Below are 17,632 nucleotides of genomic sequence, written 5' to 3'. Positions count from 1 at the left end.
TGTCTATTTATTTATTTATTATTATTATCATTCATTCACTGAACAGCAATTTCCTTGGCCACTTTTTGCATATTTCTCTTTCATATCACCACAAATATATTTTTGTTGTTGTTTTTGTAAACGCTGCTGTTTAGGATTGCTGCTAACAAAGCTTCGTTGTGTCCTTGTATACAATGATAATAAAGATTAAACCTATCTATCTATCTACTTTGGGAGGCTAAATACAAGGGACATGATTTCTCTCATCTATGACCCTGGTCAGTGTTATGAATTGTTATGTGCATAGACGATCTTTGTAGTGGAGTCTCAGCATCGACCAATGAAATTACTCGTGGGCGTGTATTTCCGGTAGGCTTGTGCGACCACAGTGCAGAGTGGGCGTTTAATCCGTCTTCTCCCCCCCAGCTCATACATGACTTCACGACAAACCTTACACAAGTTGGGCAACTTCAAATCGTCAAATATCCACACACAGACGACAGACAAAGATGACGGAAAGCTCCGCGAACAAGCTGCTAAACGGAGACGCCCGTCACCGGACCTCAAATGGTAAAAAATCGAGTAAAAATGGCTTCGTGAAGAACCACTGTGTGTTTCAGCAGAAGTACCGTCGACCCAGAGACAAGGTAAGGAAGGCCCGACCGACAACTGTGTGTTTTCTACCGTGGCTTGAATTAAGACAATAATGTTAGCTCTCTTATTGCAGCTACAAATACTTAGTTTGTTGTACAGTTTGTTAATTAATGTCCATGAAAAGTATAAACTGGAACATTTTTAAACCAGCTGCTGCCGATGCTTACAATTTAATGTCAACACTGCTTCATTCTCAACCGCAAGGCTTTCAAAATAATCTGCTTTCATTTGGAATCAAGATTTTCTAAACTCATTTTTAGCTTGTAAACATTATTATGTGCTATGTTAATTACACTTACGAATTTTACACCCCTTGTTTGGTGGTTACCTGCTACCTGATCAGGGAGGATTGTAGTGGTGACTTGTTTGTAACTCTACACCCTGTTGTGTGTGTGTGTGTGTGTGTGTGTGTGTCTGTGTCTGTGTGTCTCTGTGTGTGTGTGTGTCTGTGTGTGAATAGCTGGTGAAGTTAGACCAGTCTCAGTTTACATAGACTCTAGCATGATGATGAAGAGCAGTGCCCTCTCCTCAGTAGGGCAGGTCTGCGTCCACATGACACTTCAGGGGGAGGAATGTCTCCTGGCTGTGAAGGGTGTGGTCCCTCCGAGGGTAGAAACACAGAAAACAGTGTATTTGTATTGGTGGAGGTGGGGTATACAGACACACACACATGGCGTTGTTTTTGTTTTGATTAGTTAAGATTTAACACTGAAGACCGATCTAAAAGTCTGTCTAAACTGAAGGAAATGCACCACCTCTCATTTCTGGAAACGGCACATTCCAGACTTGCGATAGCTTAAAGCCGCACACTGCTTATTTCAACATACAGTGGGTTTACACAATGAGGCCCAGATGTTATCGCCGTCATACCAATTACATCTGTATTCACAAAGAGTCTCCATCAACCTGGAAGTGCACAGCTGCATGTTGTGTATATAAATACTGAAATGTTATTCAGGTTGAAATGAAGACAGTGCATTCCTTAACAAAGTTAGTTATTTGGAGCCACGTTTGATATAGCATGTAATGTTTTGAAACATTTACCATTCAACCAGGCCAATGTTTTGAATCCTTTTCATGTAAACAGTGTGAACTGTAGACACCAATGACACAATGGCCAGTATTTACATACACTTAAGTTAGTACAGGATTGCTATCAGCACTGAAAAGGGGGATCCTCCTGTCTGATGTCAGCGCTGGTGGTTGTTGATAGTAGCCTGAAGTTGGAGCTAGATGCACACAGACCCTTTTTTTTTTCCCAGACAATCTCTGTCTGTCTTGTTGCTTGTCCATGTTAAGGGACTCACCTGTTGACTCTGACAGCACAAGCACAAAATGTCCAACATTTTCTAGTGAGTCTGCATCTCCATCACAGACAAGTGACTCATGTCCACCTGGGATAGATCTGCAGCTAAACATGCATCTTTCATATTACGTTAACTTTAATCCCTTAGGGAAAGGCTCAGGGGCGGGATGTTGATGAAGCAATCAGGAATAATGAACTCACTAACAGCTTTCAGCAGAGAGCGTAGTGTCGGTTATCGCTGAATAGAAATAAGACGTGAATGGGCAATTAACAAGGAGAGGACTCGCCCATTTTCTTACTTTAAGATTTCAAGTGATAACTGCACCACATGCCTTTTCTTTTTCTTTACACAATGTTTAGGAGCTGCAAGGCAAGCATGTGATTTCCACACAGTACGTTGGTAGGAGGCTTTACTAAGGAGAGTTGCTGTGTAGCGAGAAGTGAGTTGCACAGGTCTACGTGTTTCCAGGTCTACGTGTTTGCAGTCCCTGTTTGTCCACAGGTATAAAAGATTGAACAAATATGACGTCATATTCAGAGTCAGAGAGAGGGACCTGTTTGACTGGCTTTACACACACACACACACACTGCAGTGCCCTCTTGTTCCTTGGATAAGAGGTATTTCTTGGAGAAGCATGACTAGTCACATGAGCCATGGTTGCTAGGCTACAGGCCGGAGTCTATAATGACTGACCGCCCTCATTTGTTTAATGTTTGTTTTTTAGACAGGAGTGAGTTCAAAGTCCAGCTCATAATGATGCTATTATTTTTCTGTTTATTTTTTGTGGCGCTCTGGTGTGGCCCCTTAATCCAGGATCAATATTGCTATTCATAAAACTCAGTGAAGTAGAACCCTGATCTGATGGCCATTTTACTGCTCACTGGTGGACACGGTCAGGTCTCTCTGAGTTAATGTGCTTATCGTATTGGTTTTCTTTTCCTAGAAAAACACAATTTTAACAGATTGGCCCTGCTGTTGTCACGTTCTTGCCCGGTTTATTCTGGAGTAGTTTTGCTGGTTTCTATAACAATTTATTGAACTACTTAGTGAGGCAGACTCAGTGTGTAAACAGAGTTGATGCATAGATAAACTATAACCCTGTAAGGAGAAACCAACTGCAGGAATGTTTTCAACATTACTTTTACCTCTAAATCTGTGTGTCAGGCTGAGATTTATAAATTTAGAAAAAGAGTCTTTGGTTTGAGCCTGATTATAGCTGTAATATAAATATTTTCATTTCAACTTTTATAGACTTGAAATGACACACTATTTTACTTCATTTTGCCCTCAGAACCAAAATGTCACACACAACTCCAGCCTGTACCAGAAGCCCTTCTTGGAATCATTTGAGGAGACGCCTCTTCTGGTGGCTGTGCTCACTTACATGGGCTACGGCATCCTCACCGTCTTTGGCTATCTCCGAGACTTCCTTCGCCACTGGAACATCGAGAAATGCAATGTGGCTCGGGAGAGGCCGGAGCAGAAGGTAAAGTAGTATAATGAGTTATTGTAGAATGCAAAGGCTGACTTAAGACAAAGTGAATGTGAAGCCACTTAAAACTAATTCACTTTCAAATTTGAATTATTGATCAGACAAATCACAGCAAGACTTTCTTTAAAAGGCGTCTTACGTTATCTAAATCTCAATCCTCAAAACGTATTTCAGTTGCAGGCAGAAGTTTCAAGATGAAATGAACTTTGATTACAGCACACAGCGCTGAGGGTTTCAGATTTTAATGTTAAGATATCCTAGTGGAGATCAAGAGGTCAGCACCTGCCAGCTGTCACAGTGCTGCGTGTCTTCCACACTTTTCCAATGTGGTTCAGAACTCATCTGTTGACTGTGTTCCTTGTCTTCAACAGAACAAAGATGGCCTTTAGAAGTCATAAAATTAAGAGATTTTGTCCCCCCCTGCAGGACTTTGTCCCCCTCTATCAGGACTTTGAGAACTTTTACACCAGGAACTTGTACATGAGGATTCGAGACAACTGGAACCGGCCCATCTGCAGCGTCCCTGGTGCTAAGATGGACCTGGTGGAGAGAGTTTCCAACGACTACAACTGGACCTTTGAGTAAGATGCTGTAATGTGTTTTTGCTACGATTGTTTGTTGATCAGATTCTGTACGTGAGCAGGATAGCTTTCAGTATCGAGGTGTTGTCTTTGGCAGTCATCACTCCCTCACAGCACATTCATTGATTTGCACGTTCAGTCACTGACCTTGTATGTCTGATAGTAAGAATGACATCAACAGTGATTCAGAAAGTATGTTAAAAGCACCCGTATCTGTCACATGGCACTGACAAATACTCGGTCAGAGGTCCTCTAAGAACAGTCTGGTATCATAACAATGATACAAGTGGCAGTCCAAGTGCATGCATATAGAATCTTTATAAAGGCAGTGATGTTTAAGGTTGATGGAAATCATGTTATCAATCCCCTGTCTCTCTCAGGCACACAGGGAAAGTGGCCAAGGGCGTCATCAACATGGGCTCTTACAATTACCTCGGTTTCGCTGAGAACGTCGGGGCTTGTGCCGATGCTGCTGTTGAATCCACACAGAAGTATGGAGTTGGAGTGGGCAGCACTCGCTGTGAGATCGGTAAGGGTCAAACTTAAGAGCTGGTTTTATAAAAGCCTCGATGATTGGTAATCCTCTAAGAGTGCTTTCGAGTCACGTTATGATGAAATGGATGATGCTCTTTCAGCTGACAGCAGAGGAGAAAGGCATGAGTGGGTTTTGGACGATCAACTATTGAGAAAGCTTAGAAGTTTGTTTCCTTTCAGTCCATAGTTTGCTAAAGCCTGTTTCTAACCTGGAAACGCTAGAGTGCGTCTCCTTTCTCATAAAACATTTACAAAGCCGATTTTTCGAATAGTATTTTAAATCCAGCATCGTCTCCATCAATATGTTTGAGCTTTGAGCTTTTAACCTGCCTTTGTTGGAGCAATGTAGCTTTGTTGTTATTTCAGATTTTTATTTTTTAAGTGTGTGATGAATTAAATTAGTTTGACAACAGCTGCTACAATTGTAAACTTTAAGTGTTTGTTCCATATAGTATAAGAAAAATCACTGCACAGAGAAGAAAGGGTCAGATTTCACTTGTAATGAGGAAGCAGAGTTTATGTAAACAGGCATTTGACCTATCTATTTTTAAGATTGAAGATCACTGAGATCACATGGATTCAGACAGAGAGCAGAGTGATGACACTTTCTGGTTGGCACAGTTTGCTCTAATCCTCATTGCAGTGATCGTGGGTTCAGGTCTGATCTTCGCCCCTTACTACACATCTCCCCCCCCCAAGTCTCTCCTCCCAACATTTTCTGTCTCTCTTCAGGAATTAACGGGATTGTGAATAATTTAGCTTCCTGTTTTCCATATTGACGTTTTGTCTTTTTGTCAGGGATAAACGTAGAATCTGCCTGTAAATTTCAAGCTGGATGACTGCAAAAAAAACATTATGTAACCTGTGGCATCCCTAGCACACTGCTATATGTCTTTGTATGTTACCTCCGCCTGTTTATCATTGGAATAGTGTGACAGGACTATGTACTTTATTCCATGCTTGTGTGTCCTCATATATTTCCAAACAAAGCAGGAACACATTTACAGAAAAGGATCTTCATAGTGCTACTAGAAGGAAAAAACTGAGATTGTGTCATTTCCAGGAAACTTAGACATCCATGAGGAGCTGGAGCAGCTCGTTGCCAGGTTCCTAGGTGTTGAGTCATCGATGGCTTTTGGCATGGGCTTCGCGACAAACTCAATGAACATTCCTGCTCTTACCGGGAAGGTAAGGAATTTAATTTACTTCCTTTATATGTTGTTTTTCTAGCTCACTAGCACACCATGATCTTCTTGATTTGATTATGAGGTTATGTTTGCCCCCGTTGCCATCCTGTTATTGTATTGAGCCTCATTTTTAGATTAGCTGTTGGGTAAAAAACACTGTTTCCTGTGTACAGTAAAAACAAGCTGCTTTTCTGATGTATAGCCAAGCTTGGAGAGTTCACACTGTTTCACAACACACTATTTTCCACCCAAAGCTTTCAAAACATTCTGAGGGCAGCGGCCTGGAGATTAATATTTGAAAAGTACCAGTCTCTGTTTGTTCTAACCTCAACAAATCACACACACACACACTTCTCTGCACTGCCATTCTTACTAGCCCTTGTCTTCCTTCACAAAAGTGTCTGGAACAGGAAGTAGATATGAGTTGACAGGCATGTGTACCATGTGAGTCAAAGTGCACATTTCCTGACAGACGGATAAGTGAAGTGAGAGAGAAAAACCTGCAGCCGACAGTAAAGATCAGAGTCACTGCCCTTGTCACATGGGGCTAGCAAACTGATAACCATGCCTGTAACTTTTCTGCTAGCTCACACTTTTATGTTACAGCCTAAATGTGTGTTGAGTAACACGTCCATTTATTCATTGACCAGAGAAAATGATGTGGTCCAGTGTGAAGGGTTCAGTGTGTTGACTTTAAGAGGTGGATGAGGTGTTTGCAATAGCTGTGACATAACAAGAAATACTGTATTGTTATTAAAATATTTGTGAAAATGATTACAAATGATTTTCCAAACAAAAGAACAATCTGGTTCTACTTTTCTGAAGACAAAAAAGCATTTATGGACATTATTATGTTTTTATATACAGTATGTATTCATGGCAACAGGTAGTCCCAGGGTATTAAAGGTGAAGAGCTGAGATACAGAAATAATCAGTCTGGGCCAGAAGGTCGTTGCTTAACACCAAAAGTCTCCAGCATGTGACAACCTGTGGTATTACAATGATGCAAGCAAAGCTCAAACTACGGTTTAATCTGAATTGTCTCATTTCTGCGTGTTTCACTCATTTCTTCCTGCTTTAGGGTTGTCTAATTCTGAGTGACGAGCTGAATCATGCATCACTGGTGCTAGGTGCACGTCTGTCCGGCTCCACAATCCGGGTCTTCAAGCACAACAGTGAGTGACCTTTTATAAAGAGCGCCTTCCTCGAGTACGATTAGGTAGAAATGTGTTTTCCTGTACATCCAAGGAATGCAGTAACACAGCACACACAGGGTTAAATGGACCTTGCAACACCATGAGGGAGGAATTAGTTATAATCTGCTTTTCCAATAGGAGGCATTTATCACGAGTGTGAGTTACAGCAGGTTGATTCAATACGTAGTCTTGATAACTTACTTTATTTCTTCAGCCCTACATTTACTTTTCTTCCACTATGTCTTTCTCTTGTTTACTGTATTGAATCACACATGAGTGGGTGTGGTGTAATTAGACTTTTACAGACACATATACAAACAGACACCACATATTCTCAAGATCCTCCCTTAAATGTTTCCAAGTTCACACTCAGCAGCCAGTTAGCAGGCAGGCTGTCTGCTAAGAAAACACTTCAAAGCAAATCTTCTAAAGGTTGCACTCGTTAATAAACTGCTCTCATCGGATGGTAAAAGAAACCTCTTGTGTTTTTTAAGAGGGAATAAAAATGTATCCTCAGACCATTTAAACATCTTCTCCACGTTGTAGACATGCAAAGCCTGGAGAAGCTGCTGAGAGACGCTATCGTTCACGGGCAGCCGAGAACCCACCGACCCTGGAAGAAGATCCTCATAGTGGTGGAGGGAATATACAGGTACTGTATACATAACCTCTGTCTTTCTCTCCCACACAGTTACAGTAAACCAGCACAAACAAACACACAGAATTGTTCAAATGCACTCAGCTTGATAATTAAGCTAAAAAGCTAATTAAGTTGTGCTTCTGTTTTATTGCTTTGTCACTTCAGTATTTTATAACACTACTGTATCGCTAAGTTTATTCCCAAGTACTTGACACCCTCAGCGTTCTTGGTGTGGACTCGTTCATCCTTCTGCTGTTCTGGGACCATTTCTGCTTTTATTTGTAACATCTGGGAAAATACATGTATAGACACTTCCAGATAGTAAAAAAGAGTAAAGGGCTACATTTTTACGTGTTTTTTAACAAGGAGAACTGCTTCTTGTTTACGACATGGTGTCACAATGCAAAAGTATTGGTACACTAAGCCTGCTTTAAGGCTGTTTTTATTATATGAACCTCCCCATCTTCATTGTTGAAGCATACTGATGTGCAACATTCAGAGTTCAGTATAAAGACATTTTCTGCATTGATTTCCTTTAAAGCTACACCCACATGCTGACTTTGTAATAGATACATCTAACAAAGACGTTTACTGCTTGAACAGTGTGAATAACAGTCACACATGTTTTAGTTCAGTTTCTTAGCCGTGACAGAAACACTCCCTGATACAAATAAAGAAACGAGTGTGCCCATCCTCCTATAGTGTTCTTTGTGTTTGATGTGTGCTTACTGTAAAGACGATCAATCCGGTTGATCAATACTGTTGTCATAGAAACTGCCTGACATAATCAGTGCCCTTTACTAATGCAGAGTTAATGGAGCTCCATGTCCACTGGGATTTGTAAAACAAACGCTTCAGCTGCTAAAACAGTGCCTGGCACAGGCCACAGGCATGAACACACACACAGCCATACAAAGGTTAGGCCGTTTTTAAAGGGTTAACTACGCCCATGCTCTCTGTATTATAATGCAGCTTTAGGGTTAGAGAGTTGTTGTTGGTAACATGAATTTACATAACAGGGAGAGAAAGCTGGGAAAGTACTGTTTATTTATGAAGTCTAAGCTTGTCTTTAGTTCGGATGAGTTGTGACACTTCTCTAAAATCATTTTGCGTCCATGTTATGTCCGGTAGTATGGAGGGGTCTGTCGTGCGCCTGCCAGAGGTCATCGCCCTAAAGAAGCGCTACAAGGCCTATCTGTACCTCGATGAGGCCCACAGCATCGGAGCCATGGGGCCCAACGGCAAAGGAGTGGTCGACTACTTTGGCCTGGATCCTAAAGATGTAGACATCATGATGGGAACATTCACCAAAAGCTTCGGTGCTGCTGGAGGTTACATTGGAGGCAAAAAGGTAGGTGAAAAACAAAATAATGCTGTGAGTTCAGACATTGTAATGTGAGACCTTCTATGCTGTGATGGAAAATAAGAAGCATTCTGATTTCAGAAGCTGGGGCACTTAGTCATACTGACAAGGGAATCTAGCAATTTCCTGATAAATCAGGCCCAGTATGTTGTGTCATTCACTTTCAGTATTGGTCACAATGCGTAGCAGCATAGGGTAAGTTAACTCCCTTTATTTCTAAAAAAGGATTTCCAGTCAGTGTAAGCATTCATTTTCAGATACAATCACGTCTACCTCTTATTAAGAAAGATTTACGAATAACATGCACATATGCACGGTTACATGTTTAGTAATACCCAAGTATTACCGTACTTCAACATTATAGAAGCAAAAGAAACCCTCAAACCCTTAAGCACACTTTTTAAAAATGTGAATTGTTGGCGCTGTAACTGAAATAGTGGTACAGTTTCAAAAATTAGCTACTAAAACAATTACTAAAAATTAGCTATTGTCATTTCGATTTTAAAGATCCCTTATGTATACTTTTTTTATTAAAATGAACTTCACAATAAAGATGAAATGCCAACAGAATGCCTCTTAGCTAAATAAAAAACAACAGGTACAGTGGTTATTTAGGACCCCTTGTCTACAAGAGAAGGAAAAGTTCAGTGAAAAAGTCAATATTGTCTCAATGTGACAAAGATAGTACTTAGCCTAGTGTAACTCTCCAGGTTGTCTGACTGTCAGGATCCCACAGATCCCATACTCGCTCATTCCTCACATATTATGCCCTGTACCTGTATATGCCTTATATCCTTATGTATTCAATTTAAACGCATATAAAACAAAGTTCTGAGTTATTTCCATTGTTTGTAGAAAATCTGAACACACAGCTGCTTATAGGCCTTATGTTGTTGTTGGCTCACATCAAAAGCGACTAAGAAGCACAATAACATATTGCCGTCACTGGAAAGCTATGAGTTGTTGCTGTGGGACGGGTAGATTTAATTCCACTTTCTTTGTTTTCTATTCATGATGAAATAATATGGTTGAAAAGAACCATAATCTATTGCAATATCTTATTCAATCAGACATGTAATGTAAATGTCCTACTGTTGTCCATCAGTGCTTTGGCACATATACCAAAACTAAATGTTTTTATCCCCTTTACTGAAAGACAACAAAAGCAACTTCATTTGAATTTCTCTTTAAGGAGCTCATCGACTACCTTCGGGCCCACTCTCACAGCGCACTGTACGCCACCTCCATTTCCCCTCCTGTGGCGCAGCAGATAATCACCTCTATGAAGATCATCATGGGAGAGGATGGGACCTCACTAGGTAGGTGGCAGAAAATAACTTTCAACATTTACATCAACATCACTTCCAGCAGCATTGAACATTGAGAAGAAAGGGTGGCATCACCACTTAAATCACACTCAAAGACAGTGGAGGGCGTGAATAGTTTCTATTTTCAGAAGGAATGCTGACGTTTTAGGTTAGACAGGAAACATCAAGTATTACAGAGCGACCTCAAACAACTACAAATGTAACATTGGCTTGTTTCTTGGTATTACAGCTGCAATTATATCCCAGATTTCTTCACCTTTGATTTGTCAGTGTGGCTCGAGTTTTGCCAGTTGTCATGACTTTACCTCAAGAGACCACAAGGTGGCAGTATAACATTGCTCTCAGACATGATTTAGTCCTGCAAACCTGTGAGCAATGGTTCAGACTAACATCAGTTTAGCCACCTTTTGTACTTTGGCTCCATGCAGACTGTGCTTGTTTGTCTTGCAATGTTTTCCTTCCCAGGCCAGAGATAAAGGCCATTATCTACGGCCAACTGGTAATTATTTACCAGTAAATAAAGGTGTGTTAAGCAGCCCTAACAAACTCACAGGAATGTGTAAACTCTTTCTAGGTATAGTGTTAGTGCCACATGAGTATGTGTATGCCCTTGTATGCCCTTCATATGTTTGATGTTCATCAGCTCACATACAACGACAAAATTGGATGGATTTTTAAGTAATGGTCATTTTTTGGATTTTAAGTCATACGATCTTAAATTTCAGGATTATTAAAGTCCTTTCATTTAAAAATTGTTCTTGAAAATGTTCCTGTGATCTTATATTTTGAATTAATTAAGCTTTTGAGAGTAACTTTTGTGAGCTGAAGAGTTGCTTTTGGCATTATCACTTAACAATTATCAATCTGTGTATGGTAACGTGTCTTCAGCCCGGTCATTTGAAGGTCTTCAAGAAGTCGTCTACAGCAGCTTTACTCCGGGATATGCATTTTTAAAGCCGTTGGGTGGACTGTACTCTTGTCGATTCAGCCCAGGCTGATCGAAGGTCTTGAAGTGTTGGTATGCTGACTCTTCTACCCTCTCCTGTATGGCTTTCAGATGTGTGTTTCTTTGTGTACATGTGCTTCTTTGCCTTCATGCTGGGTACAAAGCAGCTTGTTGCTGAGGGCCAGAGATCAGTGCAGATCAAGCTCTGTTGGAATCATCCCCTACACACACAAACAGATCACTAGGTATTGTTTTTCTAACAGGGCGGCACCCCCTTACTCTTTTAAACTGCTTGATTGATGTTGGCTCCATTTAAAATGCTGATTTAAGATCAGGTTACGTTGCTCCCCAGTCATTGAATCATTAGGTACAGGAGTAAACACCTAAGGCAACCTTTATTATATGGCTGTCCCACAATGTCATCAGCTCTTTTTCCATATTTCTAAGCAAAGAAGGCCCGACTGTCTGACCTTTTAACATATCCCAGTTTAGAGGACTAACAATGACAGTCTGATTGGTTCCAGGCCCGTCACTCTTTGATATTCAGGCCTTTGAAGATTCAGAAGTGACAGTCAGAGCTGCCTGTGAACAGTTTGTTGCTTCATTCGAGTCGCTGAGGACGTCTGTTCATTGTTCCCGGCAAAGGTCTGCATTGAAATGTGACATTTATTGTTTGAAACTCACATCAATCAAATCTGTGGATGGGAAATAGAAGCAGAAGGTGGGAAAAGCTTTCTTCAACATGAAAAGAACTCCAACCTGCCTGAAAAAGTCTGGATAGTATATGCTGTTTTTGAATGTTTCACATGCTGAGTATAACTTTGGATTCTCCGACTGTGGAAAAAGACGTCTGGATAAATATAAAGTCAAACTGTGTTGTGTCTCTGGATGCTTTGAAGTCCTGGTGTTTTCTGAACTGTTTTTCAACACAGCCAGGCAGATGTGTGTTCCTGTTGGCACGTTTTTAGCCATATGGCTATTTGTTTGATCAAGATGATATCTCTGGAGGTTCAGGATTCAGGGAGTGGATCCGCACTGTGTGTCAGAGCGGCTGGCATATGAGGATTGATGCCTGTTAGATTTCAGCTCCTTTATCTCCACTTTAAAAATCTCAGTTGTCTTCAAGGGCAAGTGATGCATTTCTTTCTCCAGAAAAGTGCAGGACATTACATGCACAACATGGGTTTACTGATGAGTTCTATGCTTATTCAAATATATTATTTGTTGTTTTGGTGATTGAAGTGAGCCAGACGGGGGAATTCTGGGAACTCTGTTGTGAAACTAGTTAATTTACTCCCTTTGGATTACAACAGAAAGACTGAGCCAAGTGACTGTTTCTAAAACACCAATGAAAGAACGCTTCACGCTGACCCTCGGCTCATTTGTCCCAGCAGAACAAGTGCAAAGATTGGGGAATATTTAAAATGACAATTCATATACTGAACTTCATTCTTAAAGTACTTTGTCGGCTTTGTTTTTTGTATCAGATTTGCACTTCTTTCTGTGTGTTCAGCTGTGCTGCTGAATGTTTTTAAAACAAACACATTGTTTAATAATTGTCTTCATACAAACACAGAAAGCACCAAATGACCACAACATTAACACGACTGCATGTTTATGTTGTTTCAACTCTTTTCTGTTTACAGCTGTGAATTATTTCTTTCAGTTGTCTGCTTCACTGACTTCTCATTTATAGTTGTAAGAATTATACTGACTGATAATTAACATGAAATAAATCTTGAGTACCCCCCTCGTCATTCTCCTAAGTACCACTAGGGCTCCACGTACACTCATTTTTACAAACATTGCATTAAAGGATGCAGGTAACCTTAATGGTCTTTTGTAACTTCAAAAAGTCCATGGCTTTTTTCAAAGTAAATACCGTTTCATGAAGGTTACAAGCTTCAATAATAACTAAAGAAGGCGATACTGCACACCCCGGCACATGTTTTCACTTTGCCAAAAATAAAAGTTTGCACTCGCACACAGCTGATAAGAAAGGATAAAAAAAAAAAAAGGGAGGACACTTGTCATCCAGTTGTATTCATTTCCATGCTATATTTGCAAACAGATGGAAGCTTAAAAACCTTTGCCCACATTGTGACCTATGCATGTGTTTTTCTGTCTCCTCCAGGTGCTGATCGCCTCAAACAGCTATCAGAAAACACAAACTACTTCCGCAGGAAACTCCTCGAAATGGGCGTCATCATCTATGGCAATGATGACTCGCCTGTAGTACCCATGATGCTCTACATGCCAGCCAAAATTGGGTGCGTGACTCCTCCATTTAAGCTAATTGAATACAGTATAAATGCTTTAGAGATGAAGGATAATTAGTACGACTATTTGGAAGAATCGCCGAGTGATTTCCCATTTGGAAAAGTCATAAAGGCTTACACTCTTAATTTGAGTGATTTTCTGTACTCCGGTCCCTTCTCCAAATAGAATCTGACTTAATGTGTGGAAAGCTGTTCATGATTTTAGGTTCACACATTAAAGACAAAAAACAGCTAAGATGTGGCTGTGGTGTTGGTGGAGAAGTTGGACTTTCCATGCATTGCCCTGCGTCTCATGTTGCTGTTGCTTTTCAGGGCATTTGGTCGGGAGATGTTAAAGAGGAACATTGGAACAGTGGTCGTCGGCTTCCCAGCAACACCCATCATCGAGTCGAGGGCACGTTTCTGCGTTTCAGCCGCCCATACTAGAGAGATGCTCGACACAGTAAGTCATCCCTTAACCAGTCACTGTCTGAAACACACACACACGTTAATATTTCTGTATTTATTCTAAAACAATAGATAAGGTTTTAAATTCTGAAATCTATTTTTTTTTAAATCAGAGCCATCTTTTAACTTTAAAGTTTTATTTGTAGTGCTACAGAGAACTGTGGCTGACAGACAACAAATTGGTCAGCTCCTGCATACCATTTCCTGTTCACTTACTAACACATAAAATAAAAGGACCCATTTTACTCTGGAAACAGTGTGTTTCAGTTTTACGTTACATTGAGGGAAAATTCTAATACTCTGCCTGAAAAACATTTAAAAATGGTTCCGTGCATCAGCAAGATGATCACCTATTTCTGTCCTGTTTGTGTGATGAGTACAAGAGCAGTCTCAGCTCATGATGCTTCTTTCTATTAAAAACTTCATTATTTAGCGTCTGCTGATCCATCTCGAGGGACATTGTTACAGGACCGAGGTGTACTGTTGAAGACTTAATTTCACACTCAACTTGATAGAAGATGTTACTTTAGTGGTGATTGGTAGGCCTTTTTGTCTGCGTCTGTCATCGGAGTTGAAATGTAAGTGTGCCTGCTGAATAATCAAACTCCTAATATGTCCTTTATTATTCAACAACTTGGAAAGCCAAGCTGTCTGGAAGTATTACAGCGTGGCTCAGACAGAGACTTTTATTTGAGCTGCGCCGTCTCTCCAAAGACACCTCATTCATCTTACTGAGGAGCACGTCAACACCGTTTGTAATAGTCCATTTAAAGGGCATCGGCCCGCCTTTGTAGTGCACTTCGAGGAGCCGCTTTTTCCGTCTTTGGAAAAGCCAGCCCTCGCTATTTCTCTAAGCATGGAATTAGAAAAAAAAAAAAAAAAAAAAAAGTCAGGAGGAAGGTAAATTGTTTCCAGGTGTTGTGCAGTGTTGCAATGCTGATACAGTCTCTGGTGAAAAGAAGTGGAGGGAGTGTGTGGGTGTAGTTGTGGTTCATGCACGGAGCCTGCTGTCATGTTTAGAGCTTGAAAATCCATGTGTGATAAAAGCTTATCACTTCATTTGTCACCTTCACAAGCAATCTTTATTCAAGCTCTGTTTTTGTGTGATCTGCGTATTTGTTGTCTGGCTGTCTTCATTATTTTGATTGACGTAAATAGTTTTTTTTGCTTCAAATTAATAGCCTTCTTCCTGTTCTTTTGCTAGGCACTGGCAGCCATCAGCGAAGTGGGCGACCTGCTGCAGCTGAAGTACTCCAGACGGGAGCAGCCTATTCCCTCTCTGGGGTGGATGTCTGAGGAGAGTCTGCTTCAGGACTGAGCCTGATCATTTAGCCCCTTCCTCACTATCCCTCCCTTTTTCTTTCTTTGTCTTAAATCCACTTTTTTTTATCCCTTATTTTCCTCTGAGCCACTCTCTCCACCATATCTCTTCTTGTTTGACCCAAGTGGACCCTAATTCTTCACAGGTTACCCTTGTTTTTGAAAGCTGCATCACTCACTGCCTCAGTGCATTATGGGACCTGACCAGAAACACCCTCATCTCTCTGTATGTGTCTGATGTTACAAAGTGCGTTCAGAGCCTTCCAGTGTGTCCTAACTTATTGTGACTGCATCTGTCTACGTCTTAATCCTGTGAGCACATCGAATGTGTATCTTATTTGTGCAATAATAACAACAACAACGTGAAGTTTCTTTGTTATTGAAAACAACCTAGAGCAAAGTAGACAGATTCTTACCAGAGTTTCTCCTCGTGAGCTTCAAGAAAAATAAATCTGGTCATAGCTATGAGAAACACAAGAGGAGAAAACTATTTATGTAAATAATATTTATCCCGAAGTTTGTAATACTGCCTTAGGGTGGCATCCCAAACCTCAAAGAGAAAAGTAACATCAGCATGTTCACTCCACGAGTATTTATCTGATGGCATTTCTTTCCTTATCACTTTTACTTGAATAGAAGGTAGAGAATAATGGGTTCTTTCCCTAACCAAAGGATATACTGTATGTGTATAGATATGTTTTCTACCTGTTCTCCTAAAATGCAAAGCAGATGTTCAGTCTGAAAACCTTTAATGGGGAAAGAATCCCAGGGAGCAAGACTTAAGGAATCTTTTTTACTGCTTATTTTCTAGAAATATTTTTCAGCCTTATTTACTGTTTACACCCGAACTCAAAAAACAAAAAAAACACTTAAGTCCAGTGTCTTTAACATTTCTATAAGCTAATGAGCTCCATGTGTAATGTTTTATTTCCCCTACACGCTAAATCGCTCTCACTCAAGTGCTTTAATGTGAATCAGTGACTGCACGATCTCTGAGCACGACGACACGCTGTACCTTACATCTGTATGTATGACGATGGTGCTCCCTTGCTTCTCTGATATACAGACAGCTTTATCTATTCAGAACTTCTTTTTGTACCTATTGTCTTGGGCAGCTCCGAATGAAAGGTGTGCATTTTATCTGACTACTTTAACACATCTTATCTTCAGTGCCCGCACTACTGACAGGCATCTTAAATGCACAGATGACGTAGTCACTGAAATCATTTTTTCTTTGGGTATGCCTAAATGTCGTTGTTGTTTTTTTCTTAATTTATAATCTGTGGTCTGGAATGACATTCCATATCAAACTGTTTTCATTAAGTGTTTTGTTTTGCTGTTTTTGTCTGACTTTTCTATGTGATGTTACCCCAAACAAGGCCGGCATGCCACGTTCAAACATCCTGTCGCGTTTGTGTTTATGTTCTGTCACTTATTTGATGTAAATCTGAGACCGTGTCAATGTCAGAGTCGGCCAAAGAGCTGGCCATCGTTTGGCATTGTGACCATTCCTATTAATGTCCGTCAGAGTGATTCAGCGCAAGTCTCGAGATGTTTTTTATTTATGTTTATGGCATTTTAGCACAGCACAACTTTAGGGGGGGTCTCCTTTTAACTGTACATTTGTTAGACCATTATATTTTTGTCTTTTAGTGAGTCATTCCAATATTGTTTCTTTTGTTGTGCAGAAAATGCTTGAACAACTCATTTGCTTTTAATAAATACAATGTAAAAAAAAAAATGGAACACATGACTATGATCTGGAATTGCACTCCTCAGAAACACGCTCTGACATAAAACATTTTCTTTTGGTCAAAGTTTCCTCTCAAGCCGTCTGCAGCATGGTGCAATAAGTTTAGCTTCTACGTTTCTGTCTATGGAGGCAGAAATGTAATTGCAAACAGCAACGTGACTGCTTCTCTCGGCCAGGTTTCCCTCGCTAAACCTGAGGAATTAAAGTCAAAAGATCACTCAAATGTCTGAGGCGCTCGTAGCTCTTCGATGTATCGTGACATTTTCTAGCCACCCTACAACTCACCTGTAGGATGACCTGCAGTGACCATTGGCAAACTTGCCTATCACTTGTTTTTTGCCCGTGGAGTTGTGTTTGGTTTAGCAATAAACCAGGAGTTTGTAAAACCATGATGTTTGTTGACCATGCTGATGGGAACTGTGCTGATTAAATCATTTTCTTTGTATCAAATAGGATGGTTTTGTGTTTATTTACAGCAGGCTCACACACAGACTGTTACCACATTTAAAAGCTCATTACTAACATGTTTGAAATATTACTCAGCATTCCTCACTGGCCAGTCATTCACTACTGTCTTAAAGTTGTAAAGGTATTAAACTGTTCACCAGTGGCACCGCTGGCACGAG

General features: G+C 40.5%; 1 protein-coding gene across 1 annotated transcript; it reads left to right on the top strand.

Moving 5' to 3' along the window:
* Positions 1 to 382: 382 nt before the first annotated feature.
* sptlc2b (serine palmitoyltransferase, long chain base subunit 2b) lies at positions 383 to 17,456 on the top strand. Its single transcript, XM_020633448.3, has 12 exons — positions 383 to 626; positions 3,232 to 3,426; positions 3,859 to 4,013; positions 4,394 to 4,542; positions 5,611 to 5,735; positions 6,816 to 6,909; positions 7,477 to 7,582; positions 8,702 to 8,921; positions 10,126 to 10,252; positions 13,342 to 13,477; positions 13,799 to 13,928; positions 15,138 to 17,456. The coding sequence occupies exons 1-12, from the start codon at positions 489 to 491 to the stop codon at positions 15,249 to 15,251; spliced, it is 1,689 nt and encodes a 562-aa protein (XP_020489104.1). The 5' UTR covers positions 383 to 488; the 3' UTR covers positions 15,252 to 17,456.
* Positions 17,457 to 17,632: the final 176 nt, after the last annotated feature.

Source organism: Labrus bergylta, chromosome 15, assembly GCF_963930695.1.
Source record: "Labrus bergylta chromosome 15, fLabBer1.1, whole genome shotgun sequence".
Taxonomy (NCBI): Eukaryota; Metazoa; Chordata; class Actinopteri; order Labriformes; family Labridae; genus Labrus; species Labrus bergylta.
The sequence above is the reverse complement of the archived record's forward strand: the minus strand, read 5'-3'. Positions and strand labels throughout refer to the sequence as shown.

Excerpts from the sequence above, each read along its gene's own strand:
- sptlc2b (XM_020633448.3), top strand. The coding sequence starts at position 489 with ATGACGGAAAGCTCCGCGAACAAGCTGCTAAACGGAGACGCCCGTCAC. Across the intron at positions 3,427-3,858 it reads GGGAGAGGCCGGAGCAGAAG|GACTTTGTCCCCCTCTATCA; the intron begins GTAAAGTAGTAT and ends CCCCCCCTGCAG. Across the intron at positions 7,583-8,701 it reads GTGGTGGAGGGAATATACAG|TATGGAGGGGTCTGTCGTGC; the intron begins GTACTGTATACA and ends TATGTCCGGTAG.